The sequence below is a fragment of the Lacerta agilis genome, chromosome 14 (assembly GCF_009819535.1).
Source record: "Lacerta agilis isolate rLacAgi1 chromosome 14, rLacAgi1.pri, whole genome shotgun sequence".
NCBI classification, from domain to species: domain Eukaryota; kingdom Metazoa; phylum Chordata; class Lepidosauria; order Squamata; family Lacertidae; genus Lacerta; species Lacerta agilis.
Window position 1 is genome coordinate 42,738,022 of NC_046325.1, and position 24,519 is coordinate 42,762,540.

The following is a 24,519-nucleotide window of genomic DNA, read 5'->3' on the forward strand; positions in this document are numbered from 1 at the left end:
TGGAGAAGCTCTATACAGTCAGCAAAAACAAGACCTGGAGCTGACTGTGGCTCAGATCATCAGCTTCTTATAGCAAAATTCCAGCTTAAACTGAAGAAAGTAGGAAAAACCACTGGGCCAGTAAGATACAATCTAAATCAAATTCCTTATGAATACACAGTTGAAGTGAAGAACAGGTTCAAGGATTTAGATTTGGTGGATAGAGTGCCTGAAGAACTGTGGATGGAGGCTCGTAACATTATACAGGAGACAGCAACGAAAACCATCCCAATGAAAAAGAAATGCAAGAAAGCACAGTGGCTGTCCAAGGAGGCCTTACAAATAGCGGGGGAGAGAAGGCAAGCAAAATGCGAGGGAGATCGTGAAAGATACAGGAAATTGAATGCAGATTTCCAAAGAATAGCAAGGAGAGACAAGAGGGCCTTTCTAAACGAGCAATGCAAAGAAATAGAGGAAAATAACAGAATGGGAAAAACCAGAGATTTGTTCAAGAAAATTGGAGATATGAAAGGAACATTTCGTACAAAGATTACCACAATTAAGGACAAAAGTGGAAAGGACCTAACAGAAGCAGAAGACATCAAGAAGAGGTGGCAAGAATACACAGAAGAATTATACCAGAAAGATATGGAGATCTCATACACCCCAGGTAATGTGGTTGCTGACCTTGAGCCAGACATCCTGGAGAGTGAAGTCAAATGGGCCTTAGAAAGCCTCGCTAACAACAAGGCCAGTGGAAGTGATGATATTCCAGCTGAACTATTTAAAATTTTAAAAGATGATGCTGTTAAGGTGCTACACTCAATATGCCAACAAGTTTGGAAAACTCAGCAGTGGCCAGAGGATTGGAGAAGATCAGTCTACATCCCAATCCCAAAGAAGGGCAGTGCCAAAGAATGCTCCAACTACCGCACAATTGCACTCATTTCACATGCTAGCAAGGTTATGCTTAAAATTCTACAAGGCAGGCTTAAGCAGTATGTGGACCGAGAACTCCCAGAAGTGCAAGCTGGATTTCGAAGGGGCAGAGGAACCAGAGACCAAATTGCAAACATGCGCTGGATTATGGAGAAAGCTAGAGAGTTCCAGAAAAACATCTACTTCTGCTTCATTGACTACGCAAAAGCATTTGACTGTGTCGACCACAGCAAACTATGGCAAGTTCTTAAAGAAATGGGAGTACCGGATCACCTCATTTGTCTCCTGAGAAATCTCTATGGGGGACAAGAAGCTACAGTTAGAACTGGATATGGAACAACTGATTGGTTCAAAATTGGGAAAGGAGTACGACAAGGCTGTATATTGTCTCCTTGCTTATTTAACTTATATGCAGAATTCATCATGCGAAAGGCTGGACTGGATGAATCCCAAACCGGAATTAAGATTGCCGGAAAAAATATCAACAACCTCAGATATGCTGATGATACTACCTTGATGGCAGAAAGTGAGGAGGAATTAAAGAACCTTTTAATGAGGGTGAAAGAGGAAAGCGCAAGATATGGTCTGAAGCTCAACATCAAAAAAACTAAGATCATGGCCACTGGTCCCATCACCTCCTGGCAAATAGAAGGGGAAGAAATGGAGGCAGTGAGAGATTTCACTTTCTTGGGTTCCATGATCACTGCAGATGGTGACAGCAGTCACGAAATTAGAAGACGCCTGCTTCTTGGGAGAAAAGCAATGACAAACCTAGACAGCATCTTAAAAAGCAAAGACATCACCTTGCCGACAAAGGTCCGTATAGTTAAAGCTATGGTCTTCCCAGTAGTAATGTACGGAAGTGAGAGCTGGACCATCAAGAAGGCTGATCGCCGAAGAATTGATGCTTTTGAATTATGGTGCTGGAGGAGACTCTTGAGAGTCCCATGGACTGCAAGAAGATCAAACCTATCCATTCTCAAAGAAATCAGCCCTGAGTGCTCACTAGAAGGACAGATCCTGAAGTTGAGGCTCCAGTACTTTGGCCACCTCATGAGAAGAGAAGACTCCCTAGAAAAGACCCTGATGTTGGGAAAGATGGAGGGCACAAGGAGAAGGGGACGACAGAGGATGAGATGGTTGGACAGTGTTCTCGAAGCTACTAACATGAGTTTGGCCAAACTGCGAGAGGCAGTGAAGGATAGGCGTGCCTGGCGTGCTCTGGTCCATGGGGTCACGAAGAGTCGGACACGACTGAACGACTGAACAACAACAACAACAAAAGTCGGTTTCAAAGTCCGATTAAGATGAAACCCTGGTTAGCATTTATCGCTGAAGAACCAATTAACCATGGTTAAGGTGAGCAGGGGGGGGGGTTGTTCTGGAGAGTGGAGGTGCTGGGGAAAGGGAACACATAATCCTGTTCCCAATGTTTCGAGCACAGGTTAGAATTCGTGCATTCGTACCAGCCCATATATATGTGCCCAATATTCGCACTTCAATCGCTGTCAACTTTTCCCTTTTTTAAAAGGGAAATTCCCTTATTCCGAATAGGATTCCTCGCAAGAAAAGGGAAACGTTGACAGCTATGGCCCAGACCATGTGGGAAGCTGTATCAAAAAAATAAAAAATAAAAAATCTTACCATAAAGGTAAAGGTAAAGGGACCCCTGACCATTAGGTCCAGTCGTGTCCGACTCTGGGGTTGCGGCGCTCATCTCGCTCTATAGGCCAAGGGAGCCGGCGTTTGTACACAGACAGCTTCCGGGTCATGTGGCCAGCATGACTAAGCCGCTTCTGGCGAACCAGAGCAGCGCACGGAAACGCCGTTTACCTTCCCGCCAGAGCGGTCCCTATTTATCTACTTGCATTTTGATGTGCTTTCGAACTGCTAGGTGGGCAGGAGCTGGGACAGAGCAACAGGAGCTCACCCCGTCGCGGGGATTCGAACCGCCGACCTTCTGATCGGCAAGCCCTAGACTCTGTGGTTTAACCCACAGCGCCACCTGGGTCCCAGAAAAATCTTACCATATGGATTTACAAAAACCAGCAGCAGCCACCCGCAAAAGTTGCCTAAATATATAAAATCAGAGCTGTGCTGCAGAATGAACACAGATAAAATGCATTCCCAGAACAACTTTGCGCCTGCCTTCTCCTATCTACCTTCAAACCAGCATTGCATTCTAAGGGGGTGGGGGTGGGAGAACCGTAGGAAAACGTTTCCACCTAATTCTTATTCATTGTGGGGCCGAAGGGAGCAGGCAGCAGGGTCCCATTCAAAAATACCTCCTATGGAAGTGACTTAGAATCATAGCTGTCAAGTTTCGGATTTGAAAATAAGGGATCAGCACCCTCACCTGTCCTGGGGACATTCTACAGTTCTCAGGGACAGTCCACGCAGCGGTAATCCCCCCAGGCTACAAATTAATTTACACCAGGATAGAGCTCCCAGGAAAGAGAAATCAGGGCAGAGAAAAGAAAGCACTTATTCACGCAGCACACGGTTAACCTCTGGAACACCCTGCCACAGGGAGCAACAATGGCCACCAACTTGGATGGCTTTAGAAAAGGATTAGGCCAATTCATGAAGGAGGAGAGGACCACTGATGGCTTCTGGCCAGGTTGGCTCTGCTCTGCCTCCAGTTAGGGGCAGCAATGCTTAATCTGAGCACCTGTTGCCGAGAAACATTCGTCTATTTTATTTTCTTCTTTATACATCTGTCTGTCTGTTTGTTATTAGGTACTTATATTCCACCTTTTTCTCCAAGGAGCTCCCTGGTCCTAGTCCTCATTTAATCCCCACAACAGTCCTGTGAGGTAGGCAGGCAGGCAGGCAGGGCTGAGAAAGGCAGGGACCCAAGGAGTCCCCGGACTCCAACTCTCCTTCCCGGAAATAAGGGAAATTTAAGGGATATCAACAATAAGGGATAGCTGCGGGAAACGGCTTGGAATAAGGGAGTTTCCCGCAAAAAAGGGGAGACTTGACAGCTATGCTTAGAATCCTATTTGTTTCTTAAAACATGCATGGCATTACTTGTTATATAATGCAGTTAGATACTGGCAATTGTTCTGTGCGAACCTGACTTTTGACTGTGGTATCCAAAGTCAGGTAACTTAAAGAAAAGAGCTACACATCTCTGAAGATCCCCAGCAGTAAGCTCACCTTGAGAAGCTTGATTTCTCTCATGGCGATTTTTTTAACCATTTTGTCATCTTCGCTTTCCAGAAACTTCTTGACGGCAACTACTCTGCCGTTTTCCTTGTTCCGGCATTTCATCACCATTCCGTAGCTTCCTTCTCCCACCAGCCCAAGGATCTCATACTTTTCCATTTGGATTCAAGCAGGTGACGAATGGCTTGGCTACGAGAGAGAAATCAGCGTCACCATGTGCACAGCGAAGCCACTCATTATTATTTTTAATGAGGGCACAAACCCGGCTTCGCAGCTCGCTTTGCACACCACAAGAGGACGTTTGAAAAACACAGTCCCAAAGTTGTCTCCGGTGGTAACCAGAAATTTAATTCAGGCAACCAACTGGGAAAGCCTCCGGTACACTTCCATCGCAGGAAGAACGCTTTTTTCTTTATTAATAAATTTTATTTAAGATTCGACAATAACAATAAATCAACAATAACTAACACATCAATTCACTATTCTCTAGTGTATCTGAAGAAGTGTGCGTGCACACGAAAGCTCATACCAAGAACAAACTTAGTTTATCTCTGAGGTGCTACTGGAAGGATTTTTTTATTTTATTTTATCTTTGACAATAGTTAACAAGCTACAAAACATCGCTTCGAATCAGTCAACTTTTCATATTTAACTTTGTCTCTTTCTTAGCAGATGAGAAAGAAAAGGGACCAAAGGGGAGAGAGGAAGAGAAAAGGGAGGGAGAGAAACGGGGGGGGGAGAAAAAATGATGATTATGGTGTACAGCTGACGAGAACCCCAAATTAACAATTTCAGCTTTGGGGTTTTCATCAGCTGTATGCCATAATCATCACAATTATAACAAATAAAGGCTTGACATATCTCGCTTTGCATGTCACGAGTCTATCTCATATATTAAAGAAGGAAGAGATTTGCCTCTTTTAAAAGATGCTGGCTCACTGTGGTGTGCTGGGTCGAAGGAGAGGAGGTCGAACAAGCGCCATCTCACCTTCATTCCCTTCGTGATCACACCCACCCACCCCAACTTCCTTCAGGAAGAGAGAATATATTTACTTTGTCTCCATTTTGTGACAACCTTGCTGGTTCTGAAACACAATGGCTGGCTAGCTGAGAACACCCTTGCAAACATGTCTGGCTTGCCATGTGAATGGTTGCCTAAGCCAGTGTTTTTCAACCTTTTTTGGGCAAAGGCACACTTGTTTCATGAAAAAAATCACGAGGCACACCACCATTAGAAAATGTTAAAAATTTTAACTCTGTGCCTATATTGACTATATATAAAGTAATTCTCTTGAATTTTTCAATTTTTCCCACGGCACACCAGGCAACATCTCGCGGCACACTAGTGTGCCGCGGAACAGTGGTTGAAAAACACTGGCCTAAGCAAGCTAACTGCCTGTTTCTAAAAGATTCCCCCCTTTTAAGGCTGAAAAGTGGATTATAATAGTATTAATTGTTAACTTTACATCTCGCCCTCCCTCTCAAAGGAGCTCAGGGACGCATATATGGGTCACAAGTGAGCAGCGCATGCTGGCACCCCTACAGTTTTTGCGCCTGTGACAGAAAATGTGTTTCATTTGCTACCTGTCCAATAACCCTTTTCAATGAAAACAAAATAAAATAAAAAAATTCCTTCCAGTAGCACCTTAGAGACCAACTAAGTTTGTTCTTGATATGAGCTTTCGGAGAAGTTTGCATGCACACGAAAGCTCATACCAAGGACAAACTTAGTTGGTCTCTAAGGTGCTACTGGAAGGATTTTTTTTATTTTATTTTGTTTTGACTATGGCAGACCAACACGGCTACCTACCTGTAACCTTTTCAATGACTTAGCAATTGACACAACAATTTGAATTGTTATACTATATAACAAAATGTAAAAGGGGGGGGAATACAATGATTATTTAATACAATAGATGTCCCACCTCTCATCTTCAATCACAAATCCATAGACATGCCACGGACCACATGAATGAAGCTTACAGACCACAGTTTGGGAACCCTCGGTTTTATATTATTTCAAGCAAAACACATTGTCGAAAGTGTATGCAGAAAAGGAAGGGAACCATTGCCATTCCAAGTTCCCTAACCTGTTCACTTTTAGCCCTATCTTGAGGCCAATTAGTTAACAGGGGTCAGCAAACTTTTTCAGCAGGGGGCCAGTCCACCATCCCTCAGACCTTGTGGGGGGCCGGACTATAGATATATATATATTTAAAAAATATGAACTAATTACTATGCCCCGCAAATAACCCAGAGATGCATTTGAAATAAAAACCCACATTCTACTCATGTAAAAACACGCTGATTCCCGGACCATCCGCGGGTCGGATTTAGAAGGCGATTGGGCCAGATCCGGCCCCTGGGCCTTAGTTTGCCTACCCATGAATTAGTATTTCAAATCTGATGCCTGTTGGCATTTTTTATATTAATTTAAGCACTTATACTCTTCACTTTTCAAGACAAAATGTATGAATGGCAGCCTACAATTTAAACCGTTAATAACTTTAAAAGGTACAAAACAGCAGCATAAAAACAATTTCTGGAGAGAACTAGAAACACATGGTTCATACTTACTATTAAAACAGCAATGCAGCAGGTGTGTACGGAAAAAGCTGTAACCAACAAGGGCATGGGTGCATTTCCAATCTTTATTCCCCCTTTCCAACAACACTATGAGACAGCACGAATACACTACCACCCTGCAGCAGCTGATCGGCAAATCCTTCATAAAATAAAATAAAAAGTATTTATATAAGCTGCTTTCCAACCCCCTTCCAATTAGCTTAGACGTTAGAACACAGTGCATAAAATTTAGTAATCGGCTGTGCTTTTTTTCTGGGGGTAAAGGTAAAGGTAAAGGGACCCCTGACCATTAGGTCCAGTCATGTCCGACTCTGGGGTTGTGGCGCTCATCTCGCTTTATTGGCCGAGGGAGCTGGCGTACAGCTTCCGGGTCATGTGGCCAGCATGACAAAGCCGCTTCTGGCGAACCAGAGCAGCGCACATAAACACCGTTTACCTTCCCACTGGAGCAGTACCTATTTATCTACTTGCACTTTGACGTGCTTTCGAACTGCTAGGTGGGCAGGAGCTGGGACTGAGCAATGGGAGCTCACCCCGTCGTGGGGATTCGAACCGCCGACCTTCTGATCAGCAAGCCCTAGGCTCTGTGGTTTAATCCACAGCGCCACCCACTGCCCCTATTTCTGGGGGTACTCAAGGGTAATAAGCAGTATCAGCACCATTTCCCACCCAAATTTTACAAGTGCGGCACTTTGCCGGCTTAAAAAAGAAAAAGCAAACACCTGTAACAAGATTATAAAAATTATTACAAATTGCCACCACATCACCCCTTAGGAGAGGAGGTAAGAATCATAGAATTGTTGGTCCATTTAGTCCAGCCCCCTGTAATGCAAGAAGCTTTTGCACAACGTGGGACTCGAACCCACAACCCTGAGATTTCTGAGTCTTATGCTCTACCAGCTGAGCTATCCAAACAGTCCTGCAGCATCCTCTGGAATTGTCCCATTAGGCTTGATGCAAACAAGAAGAACTACACAAATCTTACAGGTTGTACATAACCTGTCTTTTTCACCCAGCCACTGCCTGCGGTTCCCTGTTTGTCCCTTCTCTTTACCATTGCATCTTCCACTCACCTGCCCCTGGACCCAGGGCCGGCCCAAGACATTTTGGCACCCGAGGGGAACCACAAAACAGACCCACCCCCCTCTCCTCACCAGGGCAAAAAAGAGTGAGGGAAGGAAGGAGGAACAAAGATGGAAGGAAACTACTGCGAAAATAGCTCAGTCGGTACAGCAGGACACTCAATCTCAGGGCCGTGGGTTCGAGCCCAACATTGGGCAAAAGATTCCTGCATTGCAGGGGGGTTGAGCTAGATGACCCCTGGGACCCATTCCAATTCTACCATTCTGTGATCTACTCCAGGATCTGCTGCCCCTGTAGATCCTGCTGCTGCCCGATGTGGTGGCCTCACCCGGCCTCGTGGGTGGGCCGGCCCTGCCGGCTGGCTCTTTGGGCAGCGCATCCAAGGGGCGAACCAGCCCCCTTGCGCCCGATCCTGGGGGAAAGAGAGCAGGGAAAGAGACGGCGGGAGACTCTCCTGACAGCGTCTCCGACGTGCGAGGAAGGGAGGCGGCTGCGCGAGGCACAGCCACCGCTCCCCCTCCTCCTTCCCCTTTCCTCAGTCTGGGGTGGCACAGGAGGGAGGCCTGGCATACTGTCGACATAGGTGCCGACTCCCTGGGTGCCCGAGCAGTGCACCCACAAAATTCCCCATGAAGGGGCCGGGCACCCTCCACCCCCCCCAATACCTTTGCTCCGTCTCCTCGGAGGTGGTTGCCCGCACCTCCTTCTTGAAAAGCACACGCAGCACCGGAGATCCCGGAGTTATCTGCTAATGCTGCAGCAGAAGCAGCAGCACCTGCGACTCACCTGCCGCCCTCCAAGAGCCGGGGCGAGCCCTCTCCGCCCTGCCACCGCCAGCAGCACGCCCTCCGACGGCGCAGAGGCTTCTTTTGCAGCTGCAGGAGCGGGCGGGGGGGCGGGCGGCGCGCGAATGGAACGCTGAGGCCCGGGCCGTAACCAGGGCAACGGCCAGCCTGCCGCTTGCGCAACACGCTCGCGCGCACACGCACACAGCATGAGCCGCCGGGGAAGGCTGGGCGGGCGCGCGCGCGCGCGCAACAAGGGGCTGCGGGCGGCTCTTGCAGCAACTGCAGGTGGTGGAGGTTAGAGCCCCACATCCCGCCTTGCTGCTGCCAGCCCGTGCGGGAGACTCCCTCCCCGCAATGGGCACGCCGCTGTTGCATGCCTGCATCACGCCCCACAGCAGTCTTCGACCCGCAACAGAACTCCCGGCGACTTTGGTGGTGGGTGGCCGTCGCAGCCTCCAGCAGCAGCGAGTTCCGCCGTTTAACTATTCGCTGAGGACATCGGGGAGAACCGTTCGACAGTGGAACGGTCTCCCTAGGGATGTGATGGGCTCTTCCCCGTCCCAGGAGGTTTTTAAGCAGAGGTTGGATGGCCGTCAGTCAGGGATGCTTTCCTTGAGATGCCTGCATTGCAGGGGGTTGGACTAGATGACCCTTGGGGGTCCCTTCCAGCTCTACGATGCTATAATTCTATGGTGCCTACTGTTCGATAGGTAGCAGTAGGCAAGGCTTGCTGATCGCCTAAAGCATAGGATTATAGAATTAAAGAATTGGAAGGGACCCCAAGGGTCATCTAGTTCAACCCCCTGCAATGCAGGAATCATTTGCCCGTGGGGCTCGAACCGATGACCCTGAGATTACGATTCTCATGCTCTACAGACTGAGGTGTTTTGTTGAACTTTGAGTTGTAGTACCTAGGAAACAAGGAAAAAGACCCAAGATTATAGAATTATAGTTGGAAGGGACCCTAAGCAATGCGGAAACCCTGGGTTGGCTCCAAGCAGCAACCTGCTGGTTAATGGCCAGACGCCACCCTGGCCCATTGTGGCTCCGATAGGGATAGGAAAATGGATGAATCGAAAAGGAAAAAAAAAATTACCAAAATGGTGTTAAATTCACATTGGTAATGGGTTTACCAATGAGTGAGAGATTTTACTTTCTGGGCTCCATGATCACTGCAGATGGTGACAGCAGTCACGAAATTAAAAGACGCCCGCTTCTTGGGAGGAAAGCAATGACAAACCTAGACAGCATCTTAAAAAGCAGAGACATCACCTTGCCGACAAAGGTCCATATAGTTAAAGCTATGGTTTTCCCAGTAGTAATGTACGGAAGTGAGAGCTGGACCATAAAGAAGCTGATCGCCGAAGAATTGATGCTTTTGAATTATGGTGCTGGAGGAGACTCTTGAGAGTCCCACGGACTGCAAGAAGATCAAACCTATCCATTCTCAAAGAAATCAGCCCTGAGTGCTCACTGGAAGGACAGATCCTGAAGTGAAGTTCCAGTACTTTGGCCACCTCATGAGAAGAGAAGACCTCCATAGAAAAGACCCTGATGTTGGGAAAGATCACAAGGAGAAGGGGACGACAGAGGATGAGATGGTTGGACAGTGTTCTCGAAGCGACTAGCATGAGTTTGGCCAACTGCGAGAGGCAGTGAAGGATAGGTGTGCCTGGGCGTGCTCTGGTCCACAAAGAGTCGGACATGACTGAACTACTGAACAAACAACAAATGGGTTTATGGGCGTTCCCCCAAAGAAGCTGAAGGATGAGAAGTCAGCGCATGTTGAGAAGCGTCAACTGCCAGAAAACAGAGAAGGCAGGTGACGGAAGTTAGAAGCGCTGGACTGTACAGCTGTCCCACCGTAGAAAATGGTAGGTGCTTGTTTATCCCCATTCCTGCGAGCAAAATCCACTTGGGTCTTGGGTGTATGAAAGAAAAGCCCTGCAAAGCCTGGAGAAACCCTATATGAAAACCTGAGAACCACTGCTACTCCATGAACTAGGTGGGCCCAAGATTCTGACTCAAGTCAGTGTTAGAAACTCAGATTATAAGCTAATCGCCAAATAGCACCTTAAACCTGGGTTATGGCTGCCACAACAGAATGTCCCCTCCCCCCCGGCCATGTGATTTATTTTTATTTTTTCATTTAATTTCTATACTGCGTTATAAAGGGGGGGATCTTAAAGTGGTTTACAAGACAATAAATCATCAACCAAAACAGTCCACAATAAAGCAAATTCAAACCTCAAGGAAAATATTTCAGATTCCTTCTCTAAGTGACATTTTGCTTTCCCCATATTTACCTACTTGATTTAAATAGCTGCCCCATCGCAGGAGGACTCCTGGAAGGCGTGTGTTGTCTGTGGTTAGTGTTGGACTAGGACAGGGGTCAGCCAACTTTTCAGCAGGGGGCCTGTCCACTGTCCCTCAGACTTGTGGAGGGCCGAACTATATTTTGGAAAAAAAGGAACAAATTCCTATGCCCCACAAATACCCAGAGATGCATTTTAAATAAAAGCCCACATTCTATGCATGTTAAAACACCAGGCAGGCCCCACAAATAACCCAGAGATGCATTTAAATAAAAGTACACATTCTACTCATGTAAAAACACGCCGATTCCAGACTGTTCACGGGCTGGATTTAGAAGCGATGGGCCGGATCCAGCCCACAGGCCTTAGTTTGCCTACCATGGACTAGGATCTGGGAGATCAGGGTTTAAATCCCCCATCAGTCATGAAGCACACTGGGTGACACCCTGGGCCAGCCAGCCTAGCATCCATAGATCTCCACATCCAGAGATCTTGGTGCTTTCAGTCAGAGAAATTGCAGAATCTAGGAATGACTCACAAGAGAGCTGCAGTGAACACACGGCATTGGGACTTGTACATTAGTCAGACTAATGGGCCACCTGGCCTTTAGTCTCACCTAACGGGCAACAGCTCCCAAGGTTTGAACAGATCGGGCACTGAACCTGGGACATTCGTCATGCACCTTCCAGACTTGCTGGAATGCAAAAGACTTTTATCATCACTGCGCAAAATAACCAGCTGGTGCTGAACTAGCCGCTTATGACAAACATAAGTCAAATTGTTTGCTGGCATCTGTCTCGGGAGACAATGGAAGTGTACAGGTACAATAAAACAATTTTTCATGCCGTCTTAAGGTCTATGAGCTGTCAAGACTTGAGTTCCCCACACATGTATCAAAACGCACTGAGTGGTACAGTCCAGGGATAGTTTCACCACTTCCATCGTTGCCTGCATGAACCGGACCTCAAGATAGAATATACAAATAGTTTATCTACCAAGAAGAGTGCAACATTCTGTGGGAGAGGAAGATACAACTGAAGGAAATATAGAAGAAATTGGACTGGTGGAAGGTTGGAGGGGAGACCAGTGGGAGATGGGGAAGGTAATGGAAGGGTGATAGCCAGGAGGGGGGTGGGATAGAGTAGGAATTAATGAGGATATTAGGAAGCTGACCACCGACTCCGCACCAGAGGGAAAACGGTTTATGAGAATGGAAGAGAATATATAGACATGGATTAAGATATGGTGTTTTTTTTTTTTTTTTTTTTTTTAAAAATCTGAATTGGAATCAGGATAAGTATAGGCTACAGTACAACAAAGTTAAGTGAAGAGACGATAAGAAGTTAAGATGTGGAACTTGATGTTTTATTAGATAAGAATAAGATGTAAAATTTAAGATCTTTGATTATGATTGTTAAATTAAGATTAGAAGTAAGAAAGGAGAATTTACAATGTTACAAAGTTACTAAAGAAGATTAGAATTGAACGCAGAGGAGAGGATGTGAGGAAGTCCCAAGTTTGGGATTAGAAAGAAGATGAGGTGAAGTAAATAATGTTTTGTTTGTGTTTATGTTTTGTAGTTTATGTAGTGTCTATTTGTTTTTTGTGTATTTTTATTGTTAAAACCTAATAAATTCTTATTTAAAAAAAAAGAACATACAAATAGTTTAAAAATTTCAACTTTTCCGTAAGTGACAGGCACTTCAGTGAAGCAGCGGCAGTGGAAGAATAGCCTTCGCCTTAGATAGCAAAAGCGGAACAAGAGAATTCAACAGCAAAGGCAATGGATTGTGCAGTACATGTGATTTGATAAGTTCTGCTTTGTTGTTAACCCACAACAAAGACTCTGCTCTTCTGCTGGCATTAAAAGATCTAGCAGGTTTAGAAAGGACCTTGGTTCAGCATGCATGATGGACAATTACAACCGTGTCAACGTGCATATATTTTCACAGCAGCTAGCACAAAGAATTTTGACATGTGGATTGACAGTGTTAAGATGCAAGTTGTTGCAAGGTGCAGAATCCACTACTAGTTAAATCATCAGATCAACGGCAATTTTGGGATCAACAGCACCGGCACGATTGCCTTTCCATGTAGGTAACTGCCACGGAGGAGCACCAATTCCACTGAGAAGAGAATTCGGGACCATTGATGAATGCTGCAGACATCAGTAGTTTATTGGTATGTTTAGTCAAAACACATTCAAAAATGGAAACTTAAAAAGTAAATACTTTCCACCTGCAACAATTAAACTAGATTCTACTAGCATATAATGCTCAACACATTACAGCAATAAAGATGGTAAGTCCACTGTCTTGCATACCTACTAAAGCCAAAAGATGGTTAAAGCAAGTTTGTTGAAATAGGACTGCAATTATAGCAATACTACCCCATTGTCAACAAATCAGCAGTTTATAACAGGTCGAAGGAGATCTGTTGCTTTTTCTTCTAGAGGTACATTTATTGAAAGGAGGGACAAGAACACTATGAGTCCACAGTACAGTAGGCGAACAGTCACCATGTAAACTTCTGTGTATGCTTCCAATATTGTTATTTCATGGCATTTAAAGAAGCCGGCCGGAAAGCTGAATGGCTCAGTAGCTCCTCTAATTGTCAGTTACGTATTTTTCTGATTATTTCTCCAGTGCCATTTGCCTTTTAAGAGTTTTTTTTTTTTGAGATCGCAGGGCAATACCATAGCACTAAAAAATAAAAATAAAAAGTCAAGGAACACAAAACACTGGTAAGCAAACCGCTTGCTGAGAACAGCAGTTCAAAGAAAGGCTTTCAACTTAAAAAAGGTTTCTGGTTTCTGGTGAGGCATTCAAGTACTACATTTCCAGGCATCATCTGAAAATGAAAGTTCAACACAAAACACACACCCCCAAATATAACCATGGAAATAGAGAAATGTGTCCCAGAAAGTGTATGAAAATAGTGCAAGACTTACCGTCAAACATGGAAGACCTCAATTATTATTATTATTATTGGGGGGGGGGGGGATGATGCAAACTCACTCCCCCTCCCCGTTAACACACAGGCAAGATTTCCCACATTCATAGGAAACGGCAAATGGTTACTTTTAACCAAATGCTCCTTGCATTAGGCATTTTTGTTACATTGAAACAAGTGAGGTCTTCCATGCTTAGAGCAGCTCTGAGTGGTCACATACTTCTGCCTCCCCTCCTCAAGAGTAATCCTGAGGCTTACTGAGCTGTCCAGCGTGAAGCCGGGGAGTATCGTTTGCTACATCTGCAGTTTTCTGGAATGTGCGATCTATGCAAACAGGAACCTGGAAACAGCAAACCTCTCACCAAAATTCAAGACGCTCTTAAAAAAATTCCAAATACGCAAGAGGAGTCCTTCCCTCCGTGTACAAATCTGAGCCCTGGTAGGCATCAAAGTCGCTTCGAGGTTGTGCAAAATGGGTGACGACAGTTCAGAAACCGGAAATAGCAATTACGTTGAGCTATTCTCCTGCCCTGTGAAAATTGCAGTATCCTTGAGCGTAACAAGTTTTACGTTAAATATGCTCATCCGAAGTATACTTGAAATAAAAGGTACGTGCTTGATTAACTTTGGACTTGTCTATGCGAGAATGCACACACGCTTCCGCAACTCCATTTCTGTTAAAAATGCAGCCATTTCTTTCCTCCCTCCTTCAAAGGCTTCGGAAACATGTCAACCGTAGAGCTAGGCAAATAATATTCCAGTAACCTTTACCGATTTAAAGATACTGCAATTTTTTATACAATGATTTTATAAACATTTTTTTTACAGCTGTTAAAAGTTTTGCAGCACAGCCATTCATACCACTATACTGTACAAAATCACCAGCAACACTGGAATGATGTATTTAATAAAAGGCACCATCATGCTTATTACATTACCAGAGACCTCAATACAGTAGAGACAATTTTTCACTGTACACTGCTTACAGAAAGGGGAAAAGGGAGGAGGAGTGTGTTGAGCAGTTAGCCATCCCTGTTTTGGAGAAAGGCTCATTAGATCCTTTAAAAAAGAAAAAGAAAAACCCAACTTGTTTCGTATTCACGACTATGATTTTTGAAGTTTTTACATTTGTGTTTACAGCTAAATGGTTTCCTTCTGGAACATACTTGTAGTCTCGTTAAGGTTTGTGTGTGTGTACATATATTGGTCAGAGCAAGCAGAGCAGATGCCTGCATCGTTTTCACAAGCTACCTTTTCCTCGCTGCTTTCAGCAGATGTCAACGTAAAAGGAGTCAAACACCCATTAGTGCGCTTTTGAGTTCATAAAAACGTGAGTTGTTTGAGCCAAGTGTTCTAAAAGGGAAAAAAGGGCAAGCTTCTCCAATTGCAAAGATTGCACTAATTGCGTTTCCAACAGTAATAGGCAGAAACAGTAACACTTACACAAAATGTGTAGCAGAAGGGTGCTTTTTTTTGTTTTGTTTTACTGAAAGGACCTTAACTCAAATTAGGCACGCCCTTGTCCTTTTTTTTTTTTAAAGTTGTTGCTGCAGAAAGTTTAAATGGTCATTTCTCAGTCCTTAATCTCCAAGTCTAAGTTATACGTTAAACAGTGTGACTTCTTTGTGGAATTGGGGAAAGAACGTCCACCTCAATTTAACTGGTAACCAAAGGATGTTTCTCACATCAAAGAAATGATCAAAAAAGGCTGTGTTACATTCCAAAGCCAGAAAATTAAACAAGAATGCAAACAGGACGAATAATGTATCACTGCCAAGACTGCCTGCCAACATTTGGGTCTTCAACGCGTTGACCTGTGAACCGGCCTTCCATCTGCCCAGTTCCTCTTCCGGAGCCAAGTTTGTGGGCCATGCCACCCCTTAGAGGAGGCCCTCTTCCATCGCGGTCTCGCATCATTCCACCACCCACAATGCCACGTGGACCCCCTGGACCTCGGTCGTTGCGCCGGATGTCTCTGCGGTCATCGCCACCACCTCGGGTCTCCCTTTCACGAGCAGCTCTGGTCTTTTTCTCTTCTACGTTCAACGCACTTCACCACGAAACATAACAGGCTTGAAAGGGCGCAGGGTGGGGAGGGAGGAAGGGAGGGAGGGAGAAGATAAAAGGGTTAATATCAAAAGCTTAGCTAGTTTCATTGTGTCCAAAGAGGTTCATTAGCTCACTTAGTAGAACATATGCAGAAGGCTCCCAGAGTGGCTGGGAATAATAATCATCATCATCATCATCATCATCATCATCTCCATGTCATGCAAGCAACATTAGAGCACTGAGTTATGCTGTGCATAGCTAACCTAACTGCTGACAGTCATTGGCAGACCAGATCAGAACGCATCGTTTCTTAGAGTGTGTCAATCACAATGCTAGTTAGTATTCAGGTGTCATATCATTAGCAATTCTATTATTTATCTTGCTAGCTGCAATACACAGACCCAGTGGGCGGTACTTTGCACCATCCGTGACAATGTTTGTATGGGTGGCAGAAATCTATCAGGCAGGAGCTGCCATACTTTGGACATTCCTTACAAAACTCCACTTTAGAAGCAATGCATGTTCTTAGTTACCCAATCACCCCTTTCTTCAGGTCTAGGATCTGGGTGCAAGGACGGCCAATTCTCAATCGAGCTGATTATCCAAACACAGTAAGCAACTGGTCATTAAAAAAAATATATTACAAGAATATGACTCAGTTCTGGCACCTCTCAGGTATGTGCCATTCCCATTCTAAGAGAACGAGGGAGCTGTTCGTGGTGAGTTCTGGCACCTCTTTTTCTAGAAAAACAGCACTGCCTCCTGTTATCTTGAAATATTGTGATGTTATTCTCTTGCTGCTTTCTACCGTACACTGTAACTCTGCATGCATTCTAATCAACTTTTGTGCGTATCTAAAGTTAGGCCCTCAAATCTCACTCCTTTCAAGAGCGGTAATTTTCAGTAATAACACTTTGCAATTTAGATTGCTCTCAGTATTCAATGGTGTCTCAAACAAATAGCTATGACCTATTTTCGGATAGGAGAGGATTATTTTCACTATTACACTAACTAGGGACTGGTTTACACTGCACTTTGCCTCTCATCAGTTCAGCTATCACTTGCTATGCATTAACTGTGGCCTCTTCATAAACCTTCAATTCAAATCCTTCTTTTGACTGAGGTCTGGATTGCGGAGTTAGGGAGATTTCCCGTTTGTTTGTTTTAAAGCCACTACAATAAATAAATGTGCAGTGAGGAAGGGAGAGGAAGTGCAAAACTTGTTCCTAGACTTCACTGTGAAGTATGGATCTACAAAAGGCAGGCAAGTGCCATCTGAACAGGCCTGCAGCCAGATCCTCTCGCCAACCCCCTGATAGATTGGACTATCACTTCAGGCTGCAAGTGGGAAATAGCATTATTAAGCTTTTTCCACACAGTACACTTACCTACAAAAAAAAAAACAACCCCATAGCACCTCAAGGAGAAAGGCATTTAAGCCAGATCTTTCACTGTCTTATTCCTGGTTCACAGAAATCCATTGATGGATGAATGTGAAGTGGGTGGGGACTTATAAAAGTCTAAGACAGCAGAATTCAATGCGTCATGCGCAGTAATGAAAACAGAATCTAACACTAGTTTATCACATGGTGACTAGAGTAGATTACTTACTTTTGCCAATAAAATCTTCTGAACTGGCTCAGAGTCATCAAACACCACAAAGCCAAAGTTTGGGAGTTTTCCTCCAACACCTTTAGTATTGATGCGAAGTTCCACAACATTCCCAAAGCCTGTGAAAGCAGCGTAGGTGGTTATGGGAAAATGTATAACATCTATTAAGCAGCAAGTCAGTTTACTCAGAAGGCAATGCTAATTGCTTAATATGTGACTAGCAAGAATCTCCACTACCTCAAGCTTCACTTATGTGTCACTTACTCATGAAAAACTCTTTCAGTTCATTCTCATCAATATCATGTGGTAAATTGCCAACGAAGAGCTGGTGGCTATCTGGATAGCGAATTATTCGTCGATTGTCTGATTCGTTTTGATCCATATCTCCTCGACCTGCATTCATACAAAACCAGGACGCAAACAGCAGTCAGCTTACAAACACATGGAATGCTCCTGCTGGCGAGAATGAACTCTGGATTCAACCCCATGTTCAGTTCTATTTTATAAAATGGATGCTGTCTTCGCTTATTATCTGTTTTAACCAGGAATGTCAAAATTCGGCCGGGGACTTCACAGTTAGGAGAAAATGAAGCCTAAAAGGTTTAAGGGGAGGCAAGAGAGAAACCTAACAGGTATCAGCGACTAGAAACTTATCCTGGATTCTACTCCCTTTCTGGCAGGCTAAAAGGTTAGGAGAGGAAAGTTGAAGTAACATACTGTATATTCTGGCGTATAAGACTACTTTTTAATCCAGGAAAATCTTCTCAAAAGAAGGGGGTCGTCTTATACGCCGGGTGGAGAATCTGCGGTCGAGTATATCTCAAACTCTATATTTTAACTGGAAAGTTAGGGGTCGTTATACGCCCAGTCATCTTATACGCCGGGAAATACGGTATATGTATATAAAGCAGAGAATTAAAAAGAGCAAAGATTGAGCACTGCAGCACTATAAAAGGGACTGGAGCACTGTGGAAGTTAGAGAGCACACTTGGAACACTGCAAAAGAGAAGAACCAGAAGAGGAACTCCAGCAGAAATAGAAATGCCTATGTGTTAACTTAAGATAGGTAAATAGTCAAGTTTAGATTTAGCTGGATGTGTCTTCTTGTTCTTAGAGGAAAACAGGTGGGCTTTTTTAAAGGACGTATTTTCAGAAGCTGTTCACTTGTTACTTTGCAAAAGCCTTTGAGGAAAAAAACTCTCTCCCCCCCATCTCTCTGTGTATGTGTGTAATTTTCATAGCTTCAAGGCCATAAGGGCCTTTCACATTCAAATTTACAGCTAGAGGATTTAGGGTAGGTCACAGAATCATAGGATCGTAGAGTTGGAAGGGTCCTTGAGGGTCATCGAGTCTAACCCCGGCAATGCAAGAATCTCAACTAAAGCATCCATAGCAGATGGCCACCCAGCCTCTGCTTAAAAACCTGCCCATCGAACCAGGTGAACGACCTGGTTTCCAAGGAAAATCCAGAAAAGCCACTGTAAACCAAATCTGTAATACTGGTGCTTGGATTTTTATTACCTGGTCTGGGGCCCCTTGAGGGAAAGCCTGGCCGCTCCCGCGGACGCTGTTCACGCACACGAGGAGGTTGAGACTGGATTTCAGGTTTTGTGTCTACTCTTTGCTGGAACGAGAAAATGCACTGTTAGCAAAAATTCTAAGGATAACTTGGACAGCCGAAGCAGAGCAATTCATAAATGCAGAATAAAGCTGTTGGTGTTCTTTTTGTAGTTGGAAAAACATTCCACTTATGAATTCCTCTGTACCAATTCAGGACTGCAGGGCTTACTTTTTGTTATAAAACAAAAAAAACAGAGCACTGAATCGAGTTCTGAACTACATCTTATTCAGACTAGCTAAGGCCCAAAGCTTTTGAATGATGGTGCTGGAGGAGACTCTTGAGAGTCCCACGGACTGCAAAAAGATCAAACCTATCCATCCTTAAAGAAATCAGCCCTGAGTGCTCACTTGAAGGGCAGATCCTGAAGTTGAGGCTCCAGTACTTTGGCCACCTCATGAGAAGGGAAGACTCCCTGGAAAAGACCCTGATGTTGGGAAAGATGGAGGGCACAAGGAGAAGGGGACGGCAGAGGATGAGATGGTTGGACAGTGTTCTCGAAGCTACTAACATGAGTTTGGCCAAACTGCAGGAGGCAGTGAAGGATAGGCGTGCCTGGCGTGCTCTGGTCCATGGGGTCACGAAGAGTCGGACACGACTGAACGACAACAACAAAAAGGCCCAAAGCGTGAGTGGTGATGAGGGTTTTCAAGGGTCAGCCCCTGCCCCCCCCCCCCCGGGCCAGGTCAGGGGCCTTCTTAAGCACCATGCCGTGAGAGCTGCTATCAAAGAGCAGCTTAAGCACTGGGAGAGCTGAGAAGCAGAGCTCCCCCCATTGGCTCTGCTGCGAAAGGCCAGCTGCATCAGGCTTCCTCTTCCCTCAGCCGTCATCTGTGGGCAGCCATTTCCTCAGGCTGCCTTGGTGGGAGAGAGGAAGCAGGGTTCACGGCATCTGCTTTCCTCCATCAGGCACCTCCTGCCACTGAGCTATGAACTAAGCCAGCTGGTCAATATGGGAACAACTGCCTAGAAATTGGGGCCTGGGTTTTGGAATTTTATATTCCTCTTCCCTCCTCATCCCTTTTGCCTTGTGTGCTGTATCTTTATTAATTTGTTAAGACTGTAAAGCAAGGGAGTGTTTGTTTTTAAATGTCCTTATTATTATTATTATTTATTTCTACAAGCCAGTACCTCCTTCTGATTTCTCAATGACCCAACTTTGGCTCCATTCCTGTTGGTATTCAGTGTTAAAGGGACAGATGACAATAAAACATGTGGCTGCTTTCTACACTAACTAACCAATCCTACTGACTCATTAGTGGGAGAGGCCATGTCCAGGCCAACTTGAGTAAAATATTTTGAGGCGTGGTCAGGTAATCCCCGCCCCACATGATTGATCACATGACACCATTTGAATGGCAATGCCCATCAACTATGGGAGGGGGGGTGGCCTCCTCAAATATTTTATGACATGGGCATAGGAGCCAACTCCTATGCCCATGTCAATAGATGGTTTTACACTTAATGATTTAACATTTGGGAAAACTATAAATCTTATACACACTGCCAGCAATATTTTACTGTAAAGGTTTTCAACCCTTTTGAGTCCACGGCTCCCTTGACAAACTACATGCTTTTCAACATCTACATGCAGCTGCTGGGAGAGATCATCAGGGGGTTTGGGCTGGGTGTTCATCAGTATGCGGATGATACCCAGCTCTACCTCTCTTTCAAATCAGAACCAGTTAAGGTCCTGTGTGAGTTTCTGGAGGCGGTTGGAGTGATGGATGGCGGCTAACAGACTGAGGTTGAATCCTGACAAGACAGAAGTACTGTTTTGGGGGGACAGGAGGCAGGCAGGTGTGGAGGACTCCCTGGTCCTGAATGGGGTAACTGTGCCCCTGAAGGACCAGGTGCGCAGCCTGGGAGTCATTTTGGACTCACAGCTGTCCATGGAGGCGCAGGTTAATTCTGTGTGCAGCTTCCATCTGGTATACAGGCTGAGACCCTACCTGCCCAAGGACTATCTTGTCAGAGTGGTGCATGCTCTAGTTATCTCTCACTTGAACTACTGCAGTGTGCTCTATGTGCGGCTACCTTTGAAGGTGACCCAGAAACTACAACTAATCCAGAATGCGGCAGCTGGACTGGTGACTGGGAGTGGCCACCGAGACCACAACACCGGTCTTGAAAGACCTACATTGGCTCTCAGTACGTTTCCGAGCACAGTTCAAAGTGTTGGTGCTGACTTTTAAAGCCCTAAATGGCCTCGGTCCAGTATACCTGAAGGAGCATCTCCACCCCCATCATTCTGCCCGGACACTGAGGTCCAGTGTCGAGGGCCTTCTGGCCGTTCCCTCGCTGTGAGAAGCCAAGTTACAGGGAACCAGGCAGAGGGACTTCTCGGTAGTGGCACCCGCCCTGTGGAACCCTCCCACCAGATGTCAAAGAGAAAAACAACTACCAGACTTTTAGAAGACATCTGAAGGCAGCCCTGTTTAGAGAAGCTTTTAATGTTTAACAGACTATTGTATTTTAATGTTCTGTTGGAAGCCGCCTAGAATGGCTGGTGAAACCCCGCCAGATGGGCGGGGTATAAATAATAAAATATTATTATTATTACTGTGGCACCCCTGTGGGGCTCACCCCTTGCCTGAAGAGCTGGCAGCCCCTCACCCTTTTTCAAAACCCTTCCTTGTGGAGTGTTCCCTCAGCCTCCTCTCCTCTCCCCTCTCCTTGGGAGTCCTCCAGGCAGCCACTGCTGCTGCCGCCCCTAGTCTCTGAGCTGCCCCCAAAGAGAGGTGCCTCCTCACACTGCCCCACAGGGGCCTGAGACTTGTCTGTCCATTTCCAACAGCAAGGACTGGCGGACTGGCTGGCTGGGCTCCCTGAACTGCTTGCTTACTTGCTCCGAGGCTGCCTCAGCTCTTGGCAACCAGCACCCCCTGGCCAGCCCCAGAGGCACCATTCGCCTGCGGAGCTAGTAGCCAGGGCGGCTGCAACAAACAGCTGTGTAAGCCTTTGGGAGGCAGAGACACGAGATGACATCAGAGGAGAGAGGGAAGCAAAGAGGGACAGAGGCCAGTGTTGCCCGCGGCACCCCTGACCATCATTCAAGGCACCCCAAGGTGCTACAGCGAACTGGTTAAAAACCACTACCCTATTCATTTCAGCTAAGCTTGCAACAGTGGGCTGTGTCAAAGGGTCCGATTATACTGCTAGTATGACATCCTTAAATGTCTACTACCAGAGTTGGGTTCTTCACCTCACCTCTTGGTATGGTACTGTAGCTGTGTTTATGCAGATTTGCTAAGTTTTTTGGGGGGAGAAAGCAGCAGCATTGTGCTTAAACCTATCTCCGTGTCCTCCACAAAACATTCTCCAGTAATTTTAAGGTGCAGAAAGATAAACTCAACTACCTTTTCAACTACTCATGGCTCACTCTGTTAAGATGGAGAGTAGAAGACCCTTAACTGCTACAATCAACTCTAAACTACTGTACAAACCTGCTTAATGTTTGACTGTATCATTTATTTTGCATATGCATGGAATGTTTCTTGGGGGTGGAGGTATATAGGGATTGAGTAACAATAATACTGGTAAGCAGGGCTTTTTCAGCCAGAACTTGCCAGAATTCAGTTCCAGCACTTCTCAAGTGGGCGCCACTGCCATTATAAGAGAACAAGGGAGGATTTCATGGCAAGTTCCGGCGCCTCTTTCTCTAGAAAAACAGCACTGCTGGTAAGAAATGAATGAACAAGTCTACAAAACAGTCATAAGTTGGTACAGGGTGGTGGGATATATATTAAGCAGCCAATTGGCATGATTCAAGAAATTGTAACTTGCTTTGTTAGTGAAGCCGTTTGTAGATGTAAACAAGCAGACAATCTAAGGTGTTCACAGACTGGTTACCTGTGAGACTGGTGCTTTAACATGGGGTGGAATTCCAGAGGAAGAAACAGTACCACTAGGAGGCAGGTTTTTACTGGTCACTGAAGCCCAAGAGAAAGCCTGCAGGAAATGCAATAAACCTGGGCTGCTCATCATGGAAAACCACGGACATTTCTTATGGGAAAACTAGACCAATAGAAACATTTGTTCTACGGCAAGACAGTCTCAGAATTAAGTGCAATCATAACACGATGCCAGCAAAACAGATTGTGAATGTTTTTACCATTTTAGTTATCTATTCATTTCAACAGATCATGTTGCAATCCTATACTCACTTAACCAGGGGTGAAAGAGAGGGCAGTTGTACATTTTTTGTGCTTTATCATTCTTGGGGGGCTAGTACAGACTTTGGGAATATTAACACTGGAAACAGGCCAAAGGGTAGGGTACTATCCACAATCCTTTTGCTCTCAGGACCAAATTCCCTCACACTTTCCCTGTCAGTCTTAACTTTGGTAGCATGCGATATCATTTCTGTCGTTAGCTGCAATTAGGACCACCCAGGGTCTTCCCTAACTAGGACCTCTCCCCCTAGAAAAGAAAGTTCAGTTTAGATATGCTACTGGGTTCTATTCTCAATTTTATGTCATCTGTAGCATGAAGTGCCTTTTAGCAGTTTAGGGTGGTGCACCAGCTATGAGCCCACCAGAAAGGATATAGGCAGATCCCCTTGGTGACTTCCCATTTAGACTACTGTAAAGCACTGGATGTGCTTTGAACAGTCAAAAGCTTCAGCTGATTCAAAACAGAGAGGCTAGAATACTGACTGGGACCAGTTATATGGAATTTACCTTGTCTGTTCTGAAATAGTTAAAACTGATTGCTGGTCCACTGGCAAGCACAATCCAGAGTGTTTGAATTGTGCTCGTCAGTACACCAGGAATTACTTCAACTATTTCAAGTGTTGCCTTTATGACTTGGACTAAAGCAGGCATGTCCAACAGGTAGATCGTGATCTACTGGTAGACCACTGGACGTCTGCGGTAGATCACTGGTAGATCATTGGCTCCCCCCAAAGAAGCTGAACAACTGTGGCTCCCCTAAAAAAGCTCACCATTTTACCTCCTCCCTGAAAAAACTCAACAACTTTGACCCGAACCCCCCAGAAATGGGCCTTCCTATAAAAAGCTCAACAACTTTGACCGGGGGTAGATCACTGCCAGTTTTTAACTCTGTGAGTAGATTGCAGTCTCTTGGGAGTTGGCCACCCCTGGACTAAAGTATCTCTGAAGGACAACCTCTTCCAAATCAACCTATCTGATCCAACCTAACTGATCCAAGATCCTTCTACATGTGCCCTTATACCAGAGGTTAGGTAAACACAATTAGGGAATGGGCCTAATTGGTTGTGATCCCTATTTATAGAATGTTCTCCTGAAGGAGTCTCATCCAGAGGCACCAAACATGATTGCTCTGTAATAGCTAAATATGTCATAGCAATAGATGTGAGTACTCAAGATCATAACCCTGTGGGTAAATTTACTGTGACTTCTTCCCAAAGCTCTCAATAGGCTGTCATAACAGAGCACAGTGCCTG

General features: G+C 45.2%; 2 protein-coding genes across 2 annotated transcripts in view; both read right to left on the bottom strand.

Annotated features, from left to right (window-relative positions):
* CDKL2 (cyclin dependent kinase like 2) overlaps positions 1-6,755 on the bottom strand; it is a 31,317-nt gene extending 24,562 nt beyond the window's left edge. Inside the window, exons 1-2 of the mRNA XM_033170727.1 lie at positions 6,667-6,755; positions 4,081-4,278 (exon numbers count right to left, since the gene is read on the bottom strand). Of these exons, the coding sequence (XP_033026618.1) occupies positions 4,081-4,248 (168 nt within the window). The 5' untranslated portion in view covers positions 4,249-4,278; positions 6,667-6,755. The remainder of the gene's footprint in view (positions 1-4,080; positions 4,279-6,666) is intronic.
* Positions 6,756-14,563: 7,808 nt separating this feature from the next.
* G3BP2 (G3BP stress granule assembly factor 2) overlaps positions 14,564-24,519 on the bottom strand; it is a 32,730-nt gene continuing 22,774 nt past the window's right edge. The window contains 6 exon segments of the mRNA XM_033168924.1: positions 14,564-15,858; positions 15,861-15,885; positions 17,474-17,592; positions 17,738-17,866; positions 18,995-19,097; positions 22,944-23,042. Of these exon segments, the coding sequence (XP_033024815.1) occupies positions 15,581-15,858; positions 15,861-15,885; positions 17,474-17,592; positions 17,738-17,866; positions 18,995-19,097; positions 22,944-23,042 (753 nt within the window). The 3' untranslated portion in view covers positions 14,564-15,580.